This window comes from Eschscholzia californica, unplaced genomic scaffold, assembly GCF_041429995.1.
Source record: "Eschscholzia californica isolate CP2 unplaced genomic scaffold, dmEscCali1.0.p SCAF_6, whole genome shotgun sequence".
Classification (NCBI taxonomy): Eukaryota; Viridiplantae; Streptophyta; class Magnoliopsida; order Ranunculales; family Papaveraceae; genus Eschscholzia; species Eschscholzia californica.
The window spans coordinates 39,656,437-39,670,797 of record NW_028238483.1 but is presented as its reverse complement, the minus strand read 5'-3'; the positions used below and the strand labels follow the sequence as shown (position 1 = coordinate 39,670,797).

General features: G+C 36.0%; 2 protein-coding genes across 3 annotated transcripts; one reads left to right on the top strand and one right to left on the bottom strand.

The window, feature by feature from the left end:
- The first annotated feature begins 861 nt into the window (after window positions 1-861).
- Window positions 862-5,301, top strand: LOC147534731 (uncharacterized). Its single transcript, XM_086646122.1, has 9 exons — window positions 862-1,124; window positions 2,067-2,150; window positions 2,714-2,884; window positions 3,002-3,107; window positions 3,195-3,377; window positions 3,473-3,629; window positions 4,056-4,363; window positions 4,637-4,726; window positions 4,881-5,301. Exons 2-9 carry the CDS (start codon window positions 2,136-2,138, stop codon window positions 4,937-4,939), a joined length of 1,089 nt encoding a protein of 362 aa, XP_086502248.1. The 5' UTR covers window positions 862-1,124; window positions 2,067-2,135; the 3' UTR covers window positions 4,940-5,301.
- A 1,312-nt stretch (window positions 5,302-6,613) lies between these two features.
- Window positions 6,614-11,115, bottom strand: LOC147534730 (Protein phosphatase 2C family protein). Of its 2 annotated transcripts, none has more exons than XM_086646123.1 (9): window positions 10,713-11,115; window positions 10,176-10,492; window positions 9,680-9,807; window positions 8,668-8,766; window positions 8,303-8,461; window positions 7,641-7,727; window positions 7,397-7,488; window positions 7,181-7,255; window positions 6,614-7,018 (listed from the first exon to the last, which is right to left on the bottom strand). In XM_086646123.1, exons 2-9 carry the CDS (start codon window positions 10,448-10,450, stop codon window positions 6,860-6,862), a joined length of 1,074 nt encoding a protein of 357 aa, XP_086502249.1. In that variant the 5' UTR covers window positions 10,451-10,492; window positions 10,713-11,115; the 3' UTR covers window positions 6,614-6,859. The 2 variants fall into 2 exon arrangements, with proteins under 2 accessions (XP_086502249.1, XP_086502250.1); XM_086646124.1 differs by having other exon boundaries at window positions 10,625-11,053.
- Between the last annotated feature and the right edge of the window lie 3,246 nt (window positions 11,116-14,361).

Sequence of the window (14,361 nt, the reverse complement as noted above, 5' to 3'; positions counted from 1 at the left end):
TATCAATATTATTCATAAAATAATAATTACTCAAAAATAATTACTAAATATATAAAAGTGTATTTTTGGCTCAGCTCGGCTCTTCTTCACTCATGACAATTGAGGAGTTTCTAGTATCAAGCTTGAGTAGTTTTTTTTTGTTGAAGGGCAAGCTTGAGTAGTTGAGTTCCCTAATTTCCAAAAAATAAATAAAATATAAATTTTACAAATGACACAATAGTGAACTTGTCACTTACCTATGACTATGATAATAAGGAATTTTGTTACAACACTTTCCCACGAGGACAAAGTAAGAGTAGTAATTAGCCACGAAGTTGACAACTATCAATGTCATGAGAATTTGGGGCGTAATAGTATCTTATGATGTTATATATACATCGTGACATTGTGCGAAATGTAACTGATACACATTTAATTAACCCAATACACTAAAGATAATTTAAGAATTTTATCATAACAGTATAGTGTTAGAAAATTTAAACCGATCATCCTTTCATTTGTCTCGTTAGTCTGTATATAAGTTAAAGTTAACTTATGTTACTCGCCAATTTTCTCTCTGACCACCATTACATTTACGGTCTAGTGGCTTTGGACTACCATACCTTTCTAAATAACAAAAACACAACCATTGTTACCAATTTACCATAGAGACATTTATAGCTAATGGCTCAAGCCGAAGTCGAAATGTTAAAGAAGTCCTAACCCTTTACATCAAGAAATAGCCTCTCAAATATAATCCACCAATAACATAAAACCACATATGAAATAAATAGCTAAAAGACCATTAACTATACCACGTGTCACTTTAGCAACTCTTTTACACCGTTCTTATATTACTCTAAGTTGTATATTATACTAACCGCCCGATTCTTTTTCATAGTATTTTGTTGAACCCGGGAGATAATAATGTATTTTAATTTCTTTTTCAGTTTTCAGTTTGTTTTGCTTTAAAGAAGAAAACTTTCACCAAATATAATCCTCTCTCTCTCTCACAACCCTAATTTTTTTTCAATAATTTCATCTTACCCTCTGTACATCCTGAATCTCCTCTTCAATCTCTTTATTTTGACCTAAATTTCATCACCTCTTGGTCTAAATCTATAATGGTGTGAAGAACTGATAAGGTACTAAAAACTCCATAAGAACTGATATTTTTTAGGGGATTTTGAGCTATTTGTGTAATTATAAGGATTATTTATTGTTATGAAGTGATTAAACTGTGTTTACATGGATTATATACTGGTTTGAAGTGATTCTCCCTTAGATTTAGTGATTATTGAAGCTCTAAAAAGTTTGAAGTTTGTTTTGGTGAAAATTCTGAGTGAAATTAAGCACTTACAACCAAATTGTTCTTTGAGCATAACATTAAGGTTAGGGTTTTTGGGTCGCCCTTCTTTTTGAGATCCATAAACTAGTTTGGACTTGAAGCAATTTAGATCTTGTATAAAATTCATATTTTTAGTTTTGAGAATTTAGTAAAAAACACAAAAGACTTCAATTTTTTTTTTAAAGATTTGGGAATTTTGTTGTTTTCTCTGCTTACCTGTAGAAATTTATAAATTCTTTTTTTTTTATTTTTGCTTTCATAATGATTGATTCCCCTTGTTATCAATATCTAATTTTTCAGAAATGTGTAATTTCTTATTTGTTTGTCAATATTGAATTCCTTTGCATTGCTCATGATCAAATAAGCTTATTGACTTAGTTTCGATCAGGCCCCTAAACAATTCTTTATACACGAGTTATATCGACAAACGACGGGTGGGCAAATGGGTGTCCTCTCGACTTCCAACCTATCTTGCAACCACCGTCTTCATGCCACATTTTGCGATAATTGATATAGCGTTATTTCACGGTTATTATGCTTTCAATTCTAAGCTTATACATATTACCTACGGAAAATTACATTAGGAGGCAAGCTTCTTGTATTTATTTTTTTCCATGAATTAACATTTCTGTATCCAGAATTGGGATGTTTATGTTACAGTATGATAACCTAACCTTAGATTAACATTATTCTTTTTCAGTTAATAAACTAACCTAGTTTACTTGCCGTGTAAATTCAGGTTACTGGATCTGTGACCCTCATGAATATGATAGACAGCGCCTAAAATAGAGTGCCATGCTGAAATGAAATGAAGACCCTGCAGGTGCGGTTTACACCGTTTTATCACTCTTCATAGGATACAGCATTTTGCTCATGTTTTGTTACATTTAGGATGACTAAATACATTGTAATGCCAAAATAGTTTGACACAGCAGAAAACTCAAATTTTTGGATCTATATCCAAAACTTGGAAAAAAAGTCATAAAGACTAGAGAAACTGCTATAATTTATTGATAATTGACGGTAGACAATAAATGTGTGGAACATCGTCTCGCACCAAGCGGATTGTTAGTGGCGCAAGCGAATTTTGGGAAAGAAAGTTGCTCAGAACGAGCCTTGGTGCAATCGTCATTTTTCTCTGCACATTCTGTCAACAACCAATCCAGAATAAAGAACTCATGAATGTGTGGAAAGTCGTTTCGCACTAACACTCAAAATTTCATTCAATTCCGACATCCATAGCTTCGATTTTCGTAGTCTTAGTTGTTTACCATTATTTTTGGCCACATTGATTTCTTCCATCAATTTTTCGGCCAATTCCTCTACATCACAGTTTATATTTTCCTTTCGTTATCTATATTCATTAAATTAAGAGAGTGTGCACAGGATTCACATAGCACACCAGAAATACCATCTGGAACAGCTCAAGTGTCACATGATTCACTAGGTGACCAGCAAAATAACAACATATCAGCAGATGCTCCAGTGGCAGATTCAGGCTCAGTTTCTGTTTCCAGCAGTGATGGCAGGAAAGTTTCTCGTGAAGATATTGAACTTGTAAGACACATTCTCTGTTCATTCTCTTCGATGGGGTTTCGTTTCTCATGATAGATGTATATGTCCCTCTTTAATGAAAGTTATAATATCTTGTGTGGGTTTTTTTGGTTGGTGTAGGTCCAGAATTTAATAGAAAGGTGCCTACAGTTGTATATGAATAGAGATGAGGTAGTACAAACTCTCTTGAATCGAGTAAGAATAGAGCCTCGGTTTACAACCTTGGGTACGCTACTTGAATCTCTGTAAAATGCCATCAACTTCTTTAATCGTATGCTTTTTGTAGTCCTAATTCTTTTCTTTGTTTTTTCAGTATGGCAGAAACTAGAAGAAGAAAATGCTGATTTTTTCAGGGCTTACTATATAAGATTGAAGCTGAAGAAACAGATCGTTTTATTTAATCATTTGCTTGCACATCAATACCATATGATGACATATCAAGTACCACCTAAGGTTCCATTGGCCCCAATCCAGAACGGTATTCATCACATGCCTGGTAAGTTTCCTCAAATCATTGATTTGTAGGAGTTTCAAAGCTGTCTTGTATCACAATTAGCATTCTTATTCAATGCCAACCCTTGTGCAGTGCAGTTAACAATTTACCTATGGGGTACCCTATTTTGCAACAACCTCCGATGCCTGCCACAGGCCAGCCTCATCTTGATTCCATGAGTTGTGGACTTTCCATGGTGAATGGAGTTCCCGCGCCAGGAAATTTTCATCCCATTCGAGTCAACTCTGGAAACGAGTAAGAAATTCTCTCCCTCTCTCTCTCTCTCTCCAGTCAGATATTGTATGATATGTTCCTTCATTTCCTCTGGGTTTGCTTCTCTTGTACCATATTTGTTGGGCATCAAAGTTGAACCAGTTGGCTCTTAGTGGAGTGGCTCTACAATCTTATATTCTTCATTCCTAAAGTTATTTTGGCTCAACGTTTTACTAGTCTCAACACGTTCAAGTTGCAACATGAGTTGATATTCAACATGTGTTGGACGACATGCCTCGTCAAACCAAAACTTGACCTCATGGTGCTTATATAATTACTGAATTTGAGGTGTAACGGGTCTCGCGTCTTTTCGAAATTTGATATAGTTTTCTTGTTTGGTTGTTTGAGTTAAGATCCTTGCTGATGAAACTTATTCGAACCTTCTTTATGTACAATGACGGAGCACAGTGCTGCTAATGTCGCACCCATTATTCCACCTAGTAGTGCCATGTCATCCATGTCGGAAATGGCTGTCAGTCCTGCATCCATGGCTTCAAGTGGCCACTTTCCATTCACCCCCTCAGAAATATCCGGGATGGGTGTTGACACATCAGCTCTTGACACAGCATTTACGTCTGATGTTGCAAGCTCAGTAGGATTGCAGCTTGGTTCAGATTGTGCAGGTGGGAGTGGAAGGGATTCATTGAGATCCTTAGCAAATATTCCTTGGAATTTCAGCTTGTCAGATCTAACAGCAGATTTGTCAAACTTGGGAGGTAATCTTGTTATTCGTTTCTATGTCGTTAACTTGTTATAACTCTTACTAAACCAATTATCTGAGCCACTATATTATTGATAGCGTTGAATCTGGATGTGAGAGTGAGATATAATATAACAACATACTCATCTACTGTGGGCTCTCCGCGCCCCTCATAGTCCTGCTTTCGGCTTTTCTTCTCTGACAACCTCGACGGAGACATCTTAGGCTATAATAAGCTAATATTTTGTCAATACATGCTTCTGGTAATGTTGGATTTGGTTATTCTCAGATCTTGGAGATCTAGGCAACTATCCTGGTTCAGCTTTCTTACCTTCTGATTCTGATATTTTGCTTGACTCCCCGGATAACGATGATATCGGTGAGTAAAACCATTATTTGTACTACTTTAACTTAGGTTATACCCAGTATGTGTATAAACCACAATGTTAAGCATTATATACTTCCCCGTTCATGCATATTTTAAGACTTTCCCTAAGTTGAAGTTTGATTAATAGCATTATTCCTTGTTTCAGTTGAGGAGTTCTTCGTCGATAATATTCCTACTATAGATGACGATGAGAATGAGGAATAAGGTGAACATTCTCTCCTTTCCGTGGTCATATTTGAACGTTTTGTAGGTTAAGAAAGCTAGTTAATCAAGACTTAAGAGACTAATTGAAATTCCAATTCCGCATAGACTAAGATTATTTGTTACAGTTGAATATTGGATATGGATGGTATGTTACGTATTATATTAATTCGAGAAACAAGATAAACTGCAGGTTAATCTGGTTGTGACTTTACTTCACATTTTCGATCTTATTTATACCGATCATACTGTTAATGTGGACCAGGAGTGAAGTTATTTCGATCTATTATTTTTGATAAATAACGTCTGTAGTATGTAAAAGTTCTCCGTTTTATGAAGGTTTGTTTATTTTCTTTTGATCAAAATTCAAGTTCTACTATTTACAGTTTTACTGCCAGGGGCGAGTTTTTGAGATTTTTCTTTGCTACCATTCATTGGTATATTTGGATTGAGAAAGTCTATAGATAACTGATTTTCCGATTTTGGTTGGACAAAATATGATGAAATTGATCTTTCGTGGTAAAAAGAATGTGAGAAAGAGCCTCAAAAGTTCGACCGCGAAAAGGTGGTAAAACTAGTTTCCCGCCCCTCCCTACAAAGTGATCGGAGTTAAGTGCTTCCTTTATTCCTGATTTAAAAATTTAAGTTTACGACGATTCTCAACGGTTACAAACTAGTGGGAAATTGACAGTACCAGCACCTAATATTATTCATCCTGATATTAGCATTTCTCTGGTGAAAAAATTAAGAATCTGGTTGAGAAGACAAAACCCCATTGATGACGAGAGCGAGCAAATCGAAGAGTGAACTCAAATTGTTATTGGAATTTATGATGAACAAAGGGGCGACGTAAAGGCACCTTTCTCTTACTACCCTACCACACCTAACATTTGAAAATTCACATTGAAAACCCCATTTTCGCCTGTCGTAAGCATCCCATTTCCCACATAAGAAACAGACCCAAAATTCATTTTTGCTGTCTAATAGTTTTGCAAAGAACAACCTCCAAAGACAGCCCCTCGGAACCAGTGATTGATTCTCCGAGGAAGCGGTCACCCCCTAAGAGCATCTCCAAGTCAACATTCAATCTTAAAATCTAAGTGCCACAATCTTTTATGAATTTTTCCTTATAGAATTTTCTCCAATACAAAACTATCACTGACAAGATGCAACAGTAGTTAAATAGAACTATCTTAAGAAGACACGAGGTCATAGATAATTTTGTTTCCAAGATGCAGCAGTAACTAAAAAGAACTATCTCAATAGGATACAAACTCGTAGATTTGCATTGGAGATGCTATAAGGCCCCTTGAGATCTTTGAAACTTCTTGTTAATCTTTTTTCTCTAGTTTCTTCAAACGTCTTGTTAATCTTTTTTCTCTAGTTTCTTCAAATGTCTTGTTAATCTTTTTCTCTATGAAGTCTAAACTCTTTGGGCGAAGGAACACTGGAAGAACCTGGAGGGGATGGCAAACTTCAGTGTGGAGTGGCCCGACTCCAGCTATTTCTGGAGATAGCCTAGCAATGTCTGTGAGATAGTCTAGCGATGTCACGCTCAGGCACCATGAACATGTCGAACGGCTCTCATTTTCATATGCCGACTAGCAAGCCAACTGTGGCATCTGACAATGAAGTTTTAAAATCGGATATTACGGAGCACTTTAAATCACATAAGAATTTTTAGAAGACTAGATCAAATAATATAACATAGCAAAACAATGGTGCTATATTAGTAGCAAATCAGTACTGATGCTTGCAGAAGGCAAAGGAGACACAAACAGGAATTTAGATTTAGCAAAAGCACAAGAAAAATGAAGGGTAAAATCCTCGTACAATCATAATTCATATAGACAAAATAAACATAAAATAAAAAAGATATTCCCATTTAGAGCATGAAATGAGAACTTATGATCATTTTCCTTTCTAACCTTGTGCTGTATCAATAACATTCGGCTTCTCGTTATGGAACTTCATCACAATGCAGGTTATGTTGTCGGCACTTCCACGAGAAAATGCAGTCTCTGTCAACTTCCTTGCAGCCGCTTCAGGTTCTTCTTCTGATCTTGCAAGAGACACAGCATCCTGAAATGTTCAACCATCAACAATCAAACCATGTTGTTCGGTAAAAAAAAAAAAACGGTGTGCTTGTAACATTCGTTAAGAAATGGGTGATCATATTAAGTTCTTGAAAGTTAAGAAATGTGTCTGTTGATAAGCAATAGATGAGAACTTGAAGAAGCTAACCTCATTTGGTACTACATCCCAAAGACCATCACTAGCTAGCACCAGGACTTCAAATTCATCATCAATTTCTGTCTCCTGAAACATACAAAGGGAAATTGAAGTCTATGAAATTTCCGTTACTGGACAAAGCTTAAGATATTGTTGTCCCGAATACAGACAAGAAGTCTCCTAATTTCCTAGGTATCTGCCGCTAGCTTGAGTTATGAATCCAAGTACCTGAATCTCAGGGTCCGCCACAACAAACTGTTTAAGCAGACGATTCCCAAATGCTCGGGACATTGCCAATACGCCACCTACCCTCCATGTTCCTAGAACATTTGAACAAATATATAGAAGTAAGATTAAGACAATGAAAAGATCTCTTAGACTAGGGAATACCAAAGGCTTACAAAAAATTCCTTCTGTCCCATGGAAAAAGTATCGTAGTTTATAAGAAACTTCAAGAATAAATGAAAATTACCTGCCCACATAACGACTCCTCCAGCATTCTCGATTCTCCTTCGCTCATCACTTCTATTTGGCTTATGATCTTCAGATAGAGGTATGGCTGTCAACATTCGAAGCGTAAAGGATTTTAGTTGCAGGCTGTGAGCACATTTTTAGGTGTATTCCAACAACTAATTTATATTAGATTAATAACCAACATTTTTGCAAAATAAAATAATAGAACGGTTCTTGTAATTGCAAATAACTAGAAATAGAGAAAGTTTATCTGGTGATTCTTTTTTACCTAGGATCATGTCTATATAGTAGAATACACCTGAACAAAAGATACGAAAATAAAAGGCAGTACGTGCTCGCAGAAAACTACACATGAAGATTCTTGATCTGGTGTGAGGCTCACTTTGGTTGTGTATCTCTCCACTTGGGAGACCAGGGTTCAAATCTTACTATCCAAAAAAAGATCCTCTATCTTGTGGTCCTTTATAAATCGTATATAATATATATAAGAATGCGAACACTTCGAGCAAAAGATAGGGGAATAAGAAACTAATTTTCTCGCATTCCATCTACAATACGGAGAAACTCTCTGCATTTATTTTAGACCATGCATCAAGTTTTATCTTTAAGAAATTACCTAACATTAGATGAACCGATGGAGAGAATGGAATGAGGAACTACCTTTGCCTGCCTTTGAGATTACTGCTCTTGAATCTCCGACATTTGCTACATATAGATGGGTTCCAACTAAAACTGCTGCGGAGGCAGTAGATCCATCGTCGCGGTAAGTATTGCTTTCAGAATCTAAGAAATCCATATCAGTCTGGTTATATGTTTCACCTGCAAGGTACCCAAATAATAACTGAATGAATGAAAGAGAATCCCATTTAATGGCACGCACAACCGTAAAAGTGAAAAAGAAAAATAGATGTGACATAGTAGGACCATTTTACAAATCATTCAAACAACAAATCTTTTACAAGCTTACAGGACCTTAAAACTATTGTATACGGAAGCATAAACTCTAACTTTCAAACTGAACTTACTTATAGCCAGTTTAGTGTCCTTCATGAACTGCGGGTGCTTCAAAATATTCTCAAATAAGTGTTCCTTCAAAAACTCGGAAGCACGAGATCCACCATGACCTGTCATCATATCACAAATCATTAAAATCTAGAATTTTGCAAAGAGTCAAAGTAAAAAAATATACTTTTTAACTGCGGTAACACACAAATTCAAGAAATACATGCAGCTGGAGCGCATGTGGAAAAACGTCTAATTCAAACTTGGACACTACATCTCAACAAACAAAAAATGTGGGCATTGCATGATGACCTAAAGATGTAAGTTAATATATACACATATATTGACTGCTTGTCAAATTTCTGTTTTTCTTCGTCCTCGTCGTTTTCAAAGACACAAGTTCGAAAGACAAATTTTTTGTTTACCAGATTCGCCTTTGCTTAGGCAGTCATGCACACAACTGCATAGCATGCAATAATGTTAAAGTTGTTACCATTTGAACCAGGTTGCAACAAGATGAATAAAATTAATAATTCGATCATTTTTTGTAGCAAATGATTCTTTTCGGGATTTTTATCGTAAATATAGGGGTTTATATATAATTCTCAATATTTATCCCATAGGGATTTTAGGAGTCTCTTCAAAATTAAAAAGAGAAGAAAAGATATGGAGAAATAAGGGGAATTCACTATAAATACCCACAATATTTAACTATGTTAGTGACATAACATTTATGTAGATAGCTTATATGAAATAAACAAAATAACATAAGTAATGTTTAGATAAATATCACTAGAAAAGGCATCCATGGAGAACGAATCTTAGAATTACATAGTGTTGAATAGCTAAGATATGCAAGGAGGACCAAATCTTACAGGTTGCAATTTGATTGTTACAACTTTTCAAAACGTAAAAAGATTACGATTCCATTTACGACACGACAACATTGATTACATGCATCAAATCCAATACTTCAAATATTGAGGACTACCAGATATCATACTTAACCTTGCAAACAATAGGTTGGAATCTTACCATCGAATATCCCGAAAAGAGACACTGATTTTCCTTGAACAGTGGACATTTTAATGTCAAAGCAGTCCTCCATGGTCGCTCGCTTTCCCCTAAAGCTCGAATATCCACACTTGATCTTGCCGTCCTCACTGATAATTAATACAAGAGCCGCACCAGACCAAGTTAAGGAGAAATCCAAGAGTTAAATGCTATATAATATTTTTCTTTTTCAAACAAAATGCTTTATAACATAAACACAGCATTTACTAAATGAGCAATAAATCATGTTCTTAAACATTAAGAATAGTTACTATTTTTGAATTTCAAGAATACATGATATTGTTAATGTAAATGTCGAAACTCTCTTAGATCAAATGTACCCTAAATTACAATAACTATGATGATCGTAAGTAGCCAATTAATAGTAATACGAAGATCCAATAAGATCATTTAGTGCAGCCTATGGAGTTTGTGCATCTCTTAGCTACAAAGGGTGACAGAAAATGATTATGAATACCTTTTCAATCCTCCACTAGCATAGCCACCATCACCAGCATTCTCTTTCTGCGGCATAACACTAACAATGGATCCTCCTGGTTCTGCTCTTGAACTAGTATCAACCATCATATTAATAAATGATCTAAATTTTCGATTCAAATTATATGAAAATCCTAAATTTTCTTTCAAATCTTTACTCCTGAAATCCTTCAACTGTATCGTTCCTTTAACAAAATAATTTTGTACAATTCCAACTCGAACGATAAAGTTGCGCAAACTAGCGTTGCATAACATCTAACTTATTGCCTTCAAAATGAACAGAAATCGATCTCCAATCTGATCATAAACAAATTTAAACTTTAGAGAGAGAGAAATACTATATGATCGAAAATGTAATCTAGATTAACAAATAAAAAATTGAGATCATTGTTTTAGAATTGATAGATAAAATCAAGTTACATATTATACCGATAATCTTCATCAATTTCAGTTAACCAGATCTGTTATTAGGCAAAGAAATTACTGATCTCTCACTTAAAAAAGTATCAAATCTTACGTTTTCAAAATGATTATCCAAACGAATCAGAAATTCTTAGATCAGTAGGAGATAAGGATCAATCTGATGATATTTTGATAGAATTGTATCTCGGATCCAGATCGAATCCAGATGGTGTCTAACGATGAAGAGAAAAAAATAACAGAGTCCAGATAGATAGAGAAAAAGGTGTTAGCTTTCTCTCTCGGTAACGAAATTGATAGGGTAAATGAAACCCTAGGAGAGAGAAAGTGTGGTGTCCGTGTGTGTGTATATATACGCCAAGCAACACAGAGAAATAATAGGAAAGAGAAAGTTTTAGAGAGAGAGAGAGAGACACCCTGGCTTTTCCGTTTACTGGCACGAAACATAGGTAACGTGGCGTTGTTAATGGATCGACCGGAACTATTCACGTCCCCACCCCTTTTACTCTTCTCACGTGAATATCAACTTGGGCGCCAACAACTCGTAGCTCAGGTGGTAAGTGTATATATTCCGCAACCCCAAAGTCGTTGTAAGTGCAAATCCAGGAATATTAAACTTAGGTATAAATAAAACAATTTATGTGGGTTATAGACCATTCAATTGTCGGGCTTTAGGTCACATCATATCGATGTATCAATGCTTCGTAATGTAGATCTAACGAGTAACGTAGATCGTAGTCAATTTCTCAAAATGAACTTGTGAAACTTGATGTGGGCTACCACATGAAATGTTAAGGTAACGTGTCTCATCTAAGAGCAACTCTAAACCGACTTAATTTTGGATTGAAAAAGTTATTCTTTTTTAGGCCTAATTTAGTATTGGGTTAGAGTTGCTCTAAGGTGGAAATTAAACCGGAAGCACGAAACCCGACCCATAAGGCCTGATTCTGATGGGCAAATGGATTACCTGAAGCCCATGCAGACAATACTGTTATTTTAATGGACGTGCTTGGGTTCTACTTAAAGAGTTTTTACCTAAGCATAAAACCCGACCAATCTAAACCCATTTTTTGTGTCTTGAAATTATGATGTGAGGACCCCATGTTTAGATTAGTGAGCTAGTTTCGGAGTTCTCTATAAAAGCATTACAATTTTCTATCCTTGTCAACATTTGGTTGCCCAACACAACAATACTTGGTTGGAGTGGTAGGAGGTTTAGTCCTCACCCTCTAGGTCCAGGGTACGAGACACGTTGACCAATACAAAAAAAAAACACATGGTGCTCTAAGTGGTTGATAGTGTTGACGTAAATTCCAAAATCCTTGAAGTCTCGGGTTCGATTCCAAGCGGAGTGACGTCCATGGTTTATTTTTATCTTTCTTGAACAAGTCTTCATTTTTTATTAAAAGAGAATTACAATTTGTCTTATATAGGAATTTAAAATGCAAATTAGACAAAAGAGGACGAGCGTAACCCAATTTAACCATAGAGGATGATTTCCCAATGCTTCAGTGATCAGGGGTCCAAAACCGAAGAAGTTAGAGTGCGCCAATCCGTTGCAATCTATCTATCATTGCCTTTGTAATGACTTCGTAGAATCGTAGTCAACCTTCACAAAAAAAAACTTTCTGTCCTCACTTTTCAATTCCGGTAGAGAGTGAGACGAAGGGCGAATAGCAAAAAGTGTAAGAAAATCATGTTTTTGTCTAGGCCTAGCTCGTCCGCTAAGTCCATCGGTCTTGAGATATGGTACCCAAAACGTCTAAATTCGAACTAGATGTACACATAAGGGTTGAGCCAAATAATGGTCAGCTTTGACCAAGACAAGAAGTCAACAAAATGACTGAGAAAAAAATGGGGCAACATGTACCCAAGTCACCGGGGAGGCGAATCCGAAAGAGCTCTGCTACCTAAATTCAAACCTAAAAGGTTAACACAAGTTTCTTAAGCATTTAAACCATGATGTGACTCTAAAGCGAACCAAACTATCCCTGGTAAGAGCCCTGCTTTGGGTCTTAGAACAGTAAAGAAGGTTTGCAGAAATTGGTTTGACACCTTAAAACCTAATCTCGTCGAATGAAACGAGAAGGTGGAAGCGAGCCTATATTACCCAATCCTAAGCCTTGACCTGATCTGAGGTCAGGCGCGAAGAAATCAACTAAACAAGCACGACCTGCTCGAGCTTTAAGCAAAGCCTGAGCAGACACGATCCGCAAATCGTCAGGTTATCTGTCAGTGTCAGAAGATGCGTAATCATGAAATGTTATCATCCTGACGACCATCAACGGGTGACTCTATCTAAGTTGGTGCCTTACCACCACATCATCTTAGTCGTTCATCATGGTCGGCTGATCGAATCTATATAAGCGCCACAAGTTTGTCCTAATTGGGCAAGAGGTTCGTCTTCTAAACTCGGACTACTGAATTCAATTCTTTAACCTCAAATACACCTCCACTGACTTGAGCTTCAACGAGGTTTCTGAGTTTTTTTTGCAGATTCTTTTATCGAATCATCATAAGAAAATGTTCATTATCTATTCGTTGATTCCTCATTTTCTGAGAGTGATATTATAAAACTACCTTTAGACATCATCAATGGACGCCCAAGCCCGACTCTATTTCCACCCCTCTTAATTTATCATCATAAATATAAACATAATGGCGCGCAGATCTAGTCATGTCATCAAGTGGAACCCATTCAAAGTAGAGAAAAGTGGTTCACTACGCATACAGGTTACCAACCAATGTTGGCCCAAAACATTATGGTGTGTCTTAAAAGAACATGGAGTACTAATTTTGGCCCAAAACATTATTCTGTGTCTTAGAAGTCAGGGTGGTCCAAACATAATTGGAGCCTTTCAGGTGCAATGTTCAGGTCCAAGCATAATTGCTAAACCAGATTAACTAAGGTTGGCCCATTGTAACCAAACAACAAAGGTAGGTACCGTATTAAAAAAAAAAATTATAGTTTGATTTAGGAAGAAGACTCTTATCAACTCATAGTCAACTCTTCAACATTTGATGGTTCAATTTACCAAAAGAAACAGCAGGTATGGTGTATATCTCAATGAAGTTTATTTTATCAGCATTCTCAAGTCAACAGAATCTCTGCCTGGAATGTTGACTTCCTTTAAAGACTTAAAACACTTAAAATTTCTACTGACATGAAAGTTTGAACCAATCACATTAGTGTTAGTTACAATTAGTATTAAGAATTAGGTTACACCTCTGCTACATGGTAACATTCCTTCTTCATCATAAACCCATTACCCATGTACTTTAAACTAAATATGGAGATATTTGTACTACAACCCAAGTTTTTTGAAAATCTCTCATATAGACCATCTATGGCCAGAAGACACCAAACCTCAGTTAAGTGGTGTACTTGTTACTTGTGCATAACTTGATGAAAACACCATCGCTTCTAAACTCATATAACGATTATAAAACTATCCCAATAAAGACAATAAATGTTCGCTTGCCATTCAATTTAGGAACTCCAATTACTCCGCAAAGTTTGCAACCGAAAAAATGGGTGATACTTCTGTCAAGGCCCTCATTTAGATAAGAGAAAGGAAATAAAAATAATTGATGTTCTTTTTTGCTAACATTATCGTTTGAGTTTCTTTGTTTTTGAAGTTAGAGTATGAATCAGGTCGAATTAGATTTCAAAATATTTTTCGAGCCAAATTAAGACAATGAAAAAAAACACCTTGGTAAGCTGTAACTTCCATAAACGATGGGAG

Bases quoted from the DNA above. Each gene is read 5' to 3' on its own strand.
- LOC147534730 (XM_086646123.1), bottom strand. From the start codon at position 10,450: ATGTTATGCAACGCTAGTTTGCGCAACTTTATCGTTCGAGTTGGAATT. The intron at 8,462-8,667 runs GTAAGTTCAGTT...GGTACCTTGCAG, and splicing joins GGACACTAAACTGGCTATAA to GTGAAACATATAACCAGACT. The intron at 7,728-8,302 runs GTAGTTCCTCAT...GAATGTTGACAG, and splicing joins AATCTCAAAGGCAGGCAAAG to CCATACCTCTATCTGAAGAT.
- LOC147534731 (XM_086646122.1), top strand. The intron at 3,108-3,194 runs GTACGCTACTTG...TTGTTTTTTCAG, and splicing joins GCCTCGGTTTACAACCTTGG to TATGGCAGAAACTAGAAGAA. The intron at 3,630-4,055 runs GTAAGAAATTCT...GACGGAGCACAG, and splicing joins CGAGTCAACTCTGGAAACGA to TGCTGCTAATGTCGCACCCA.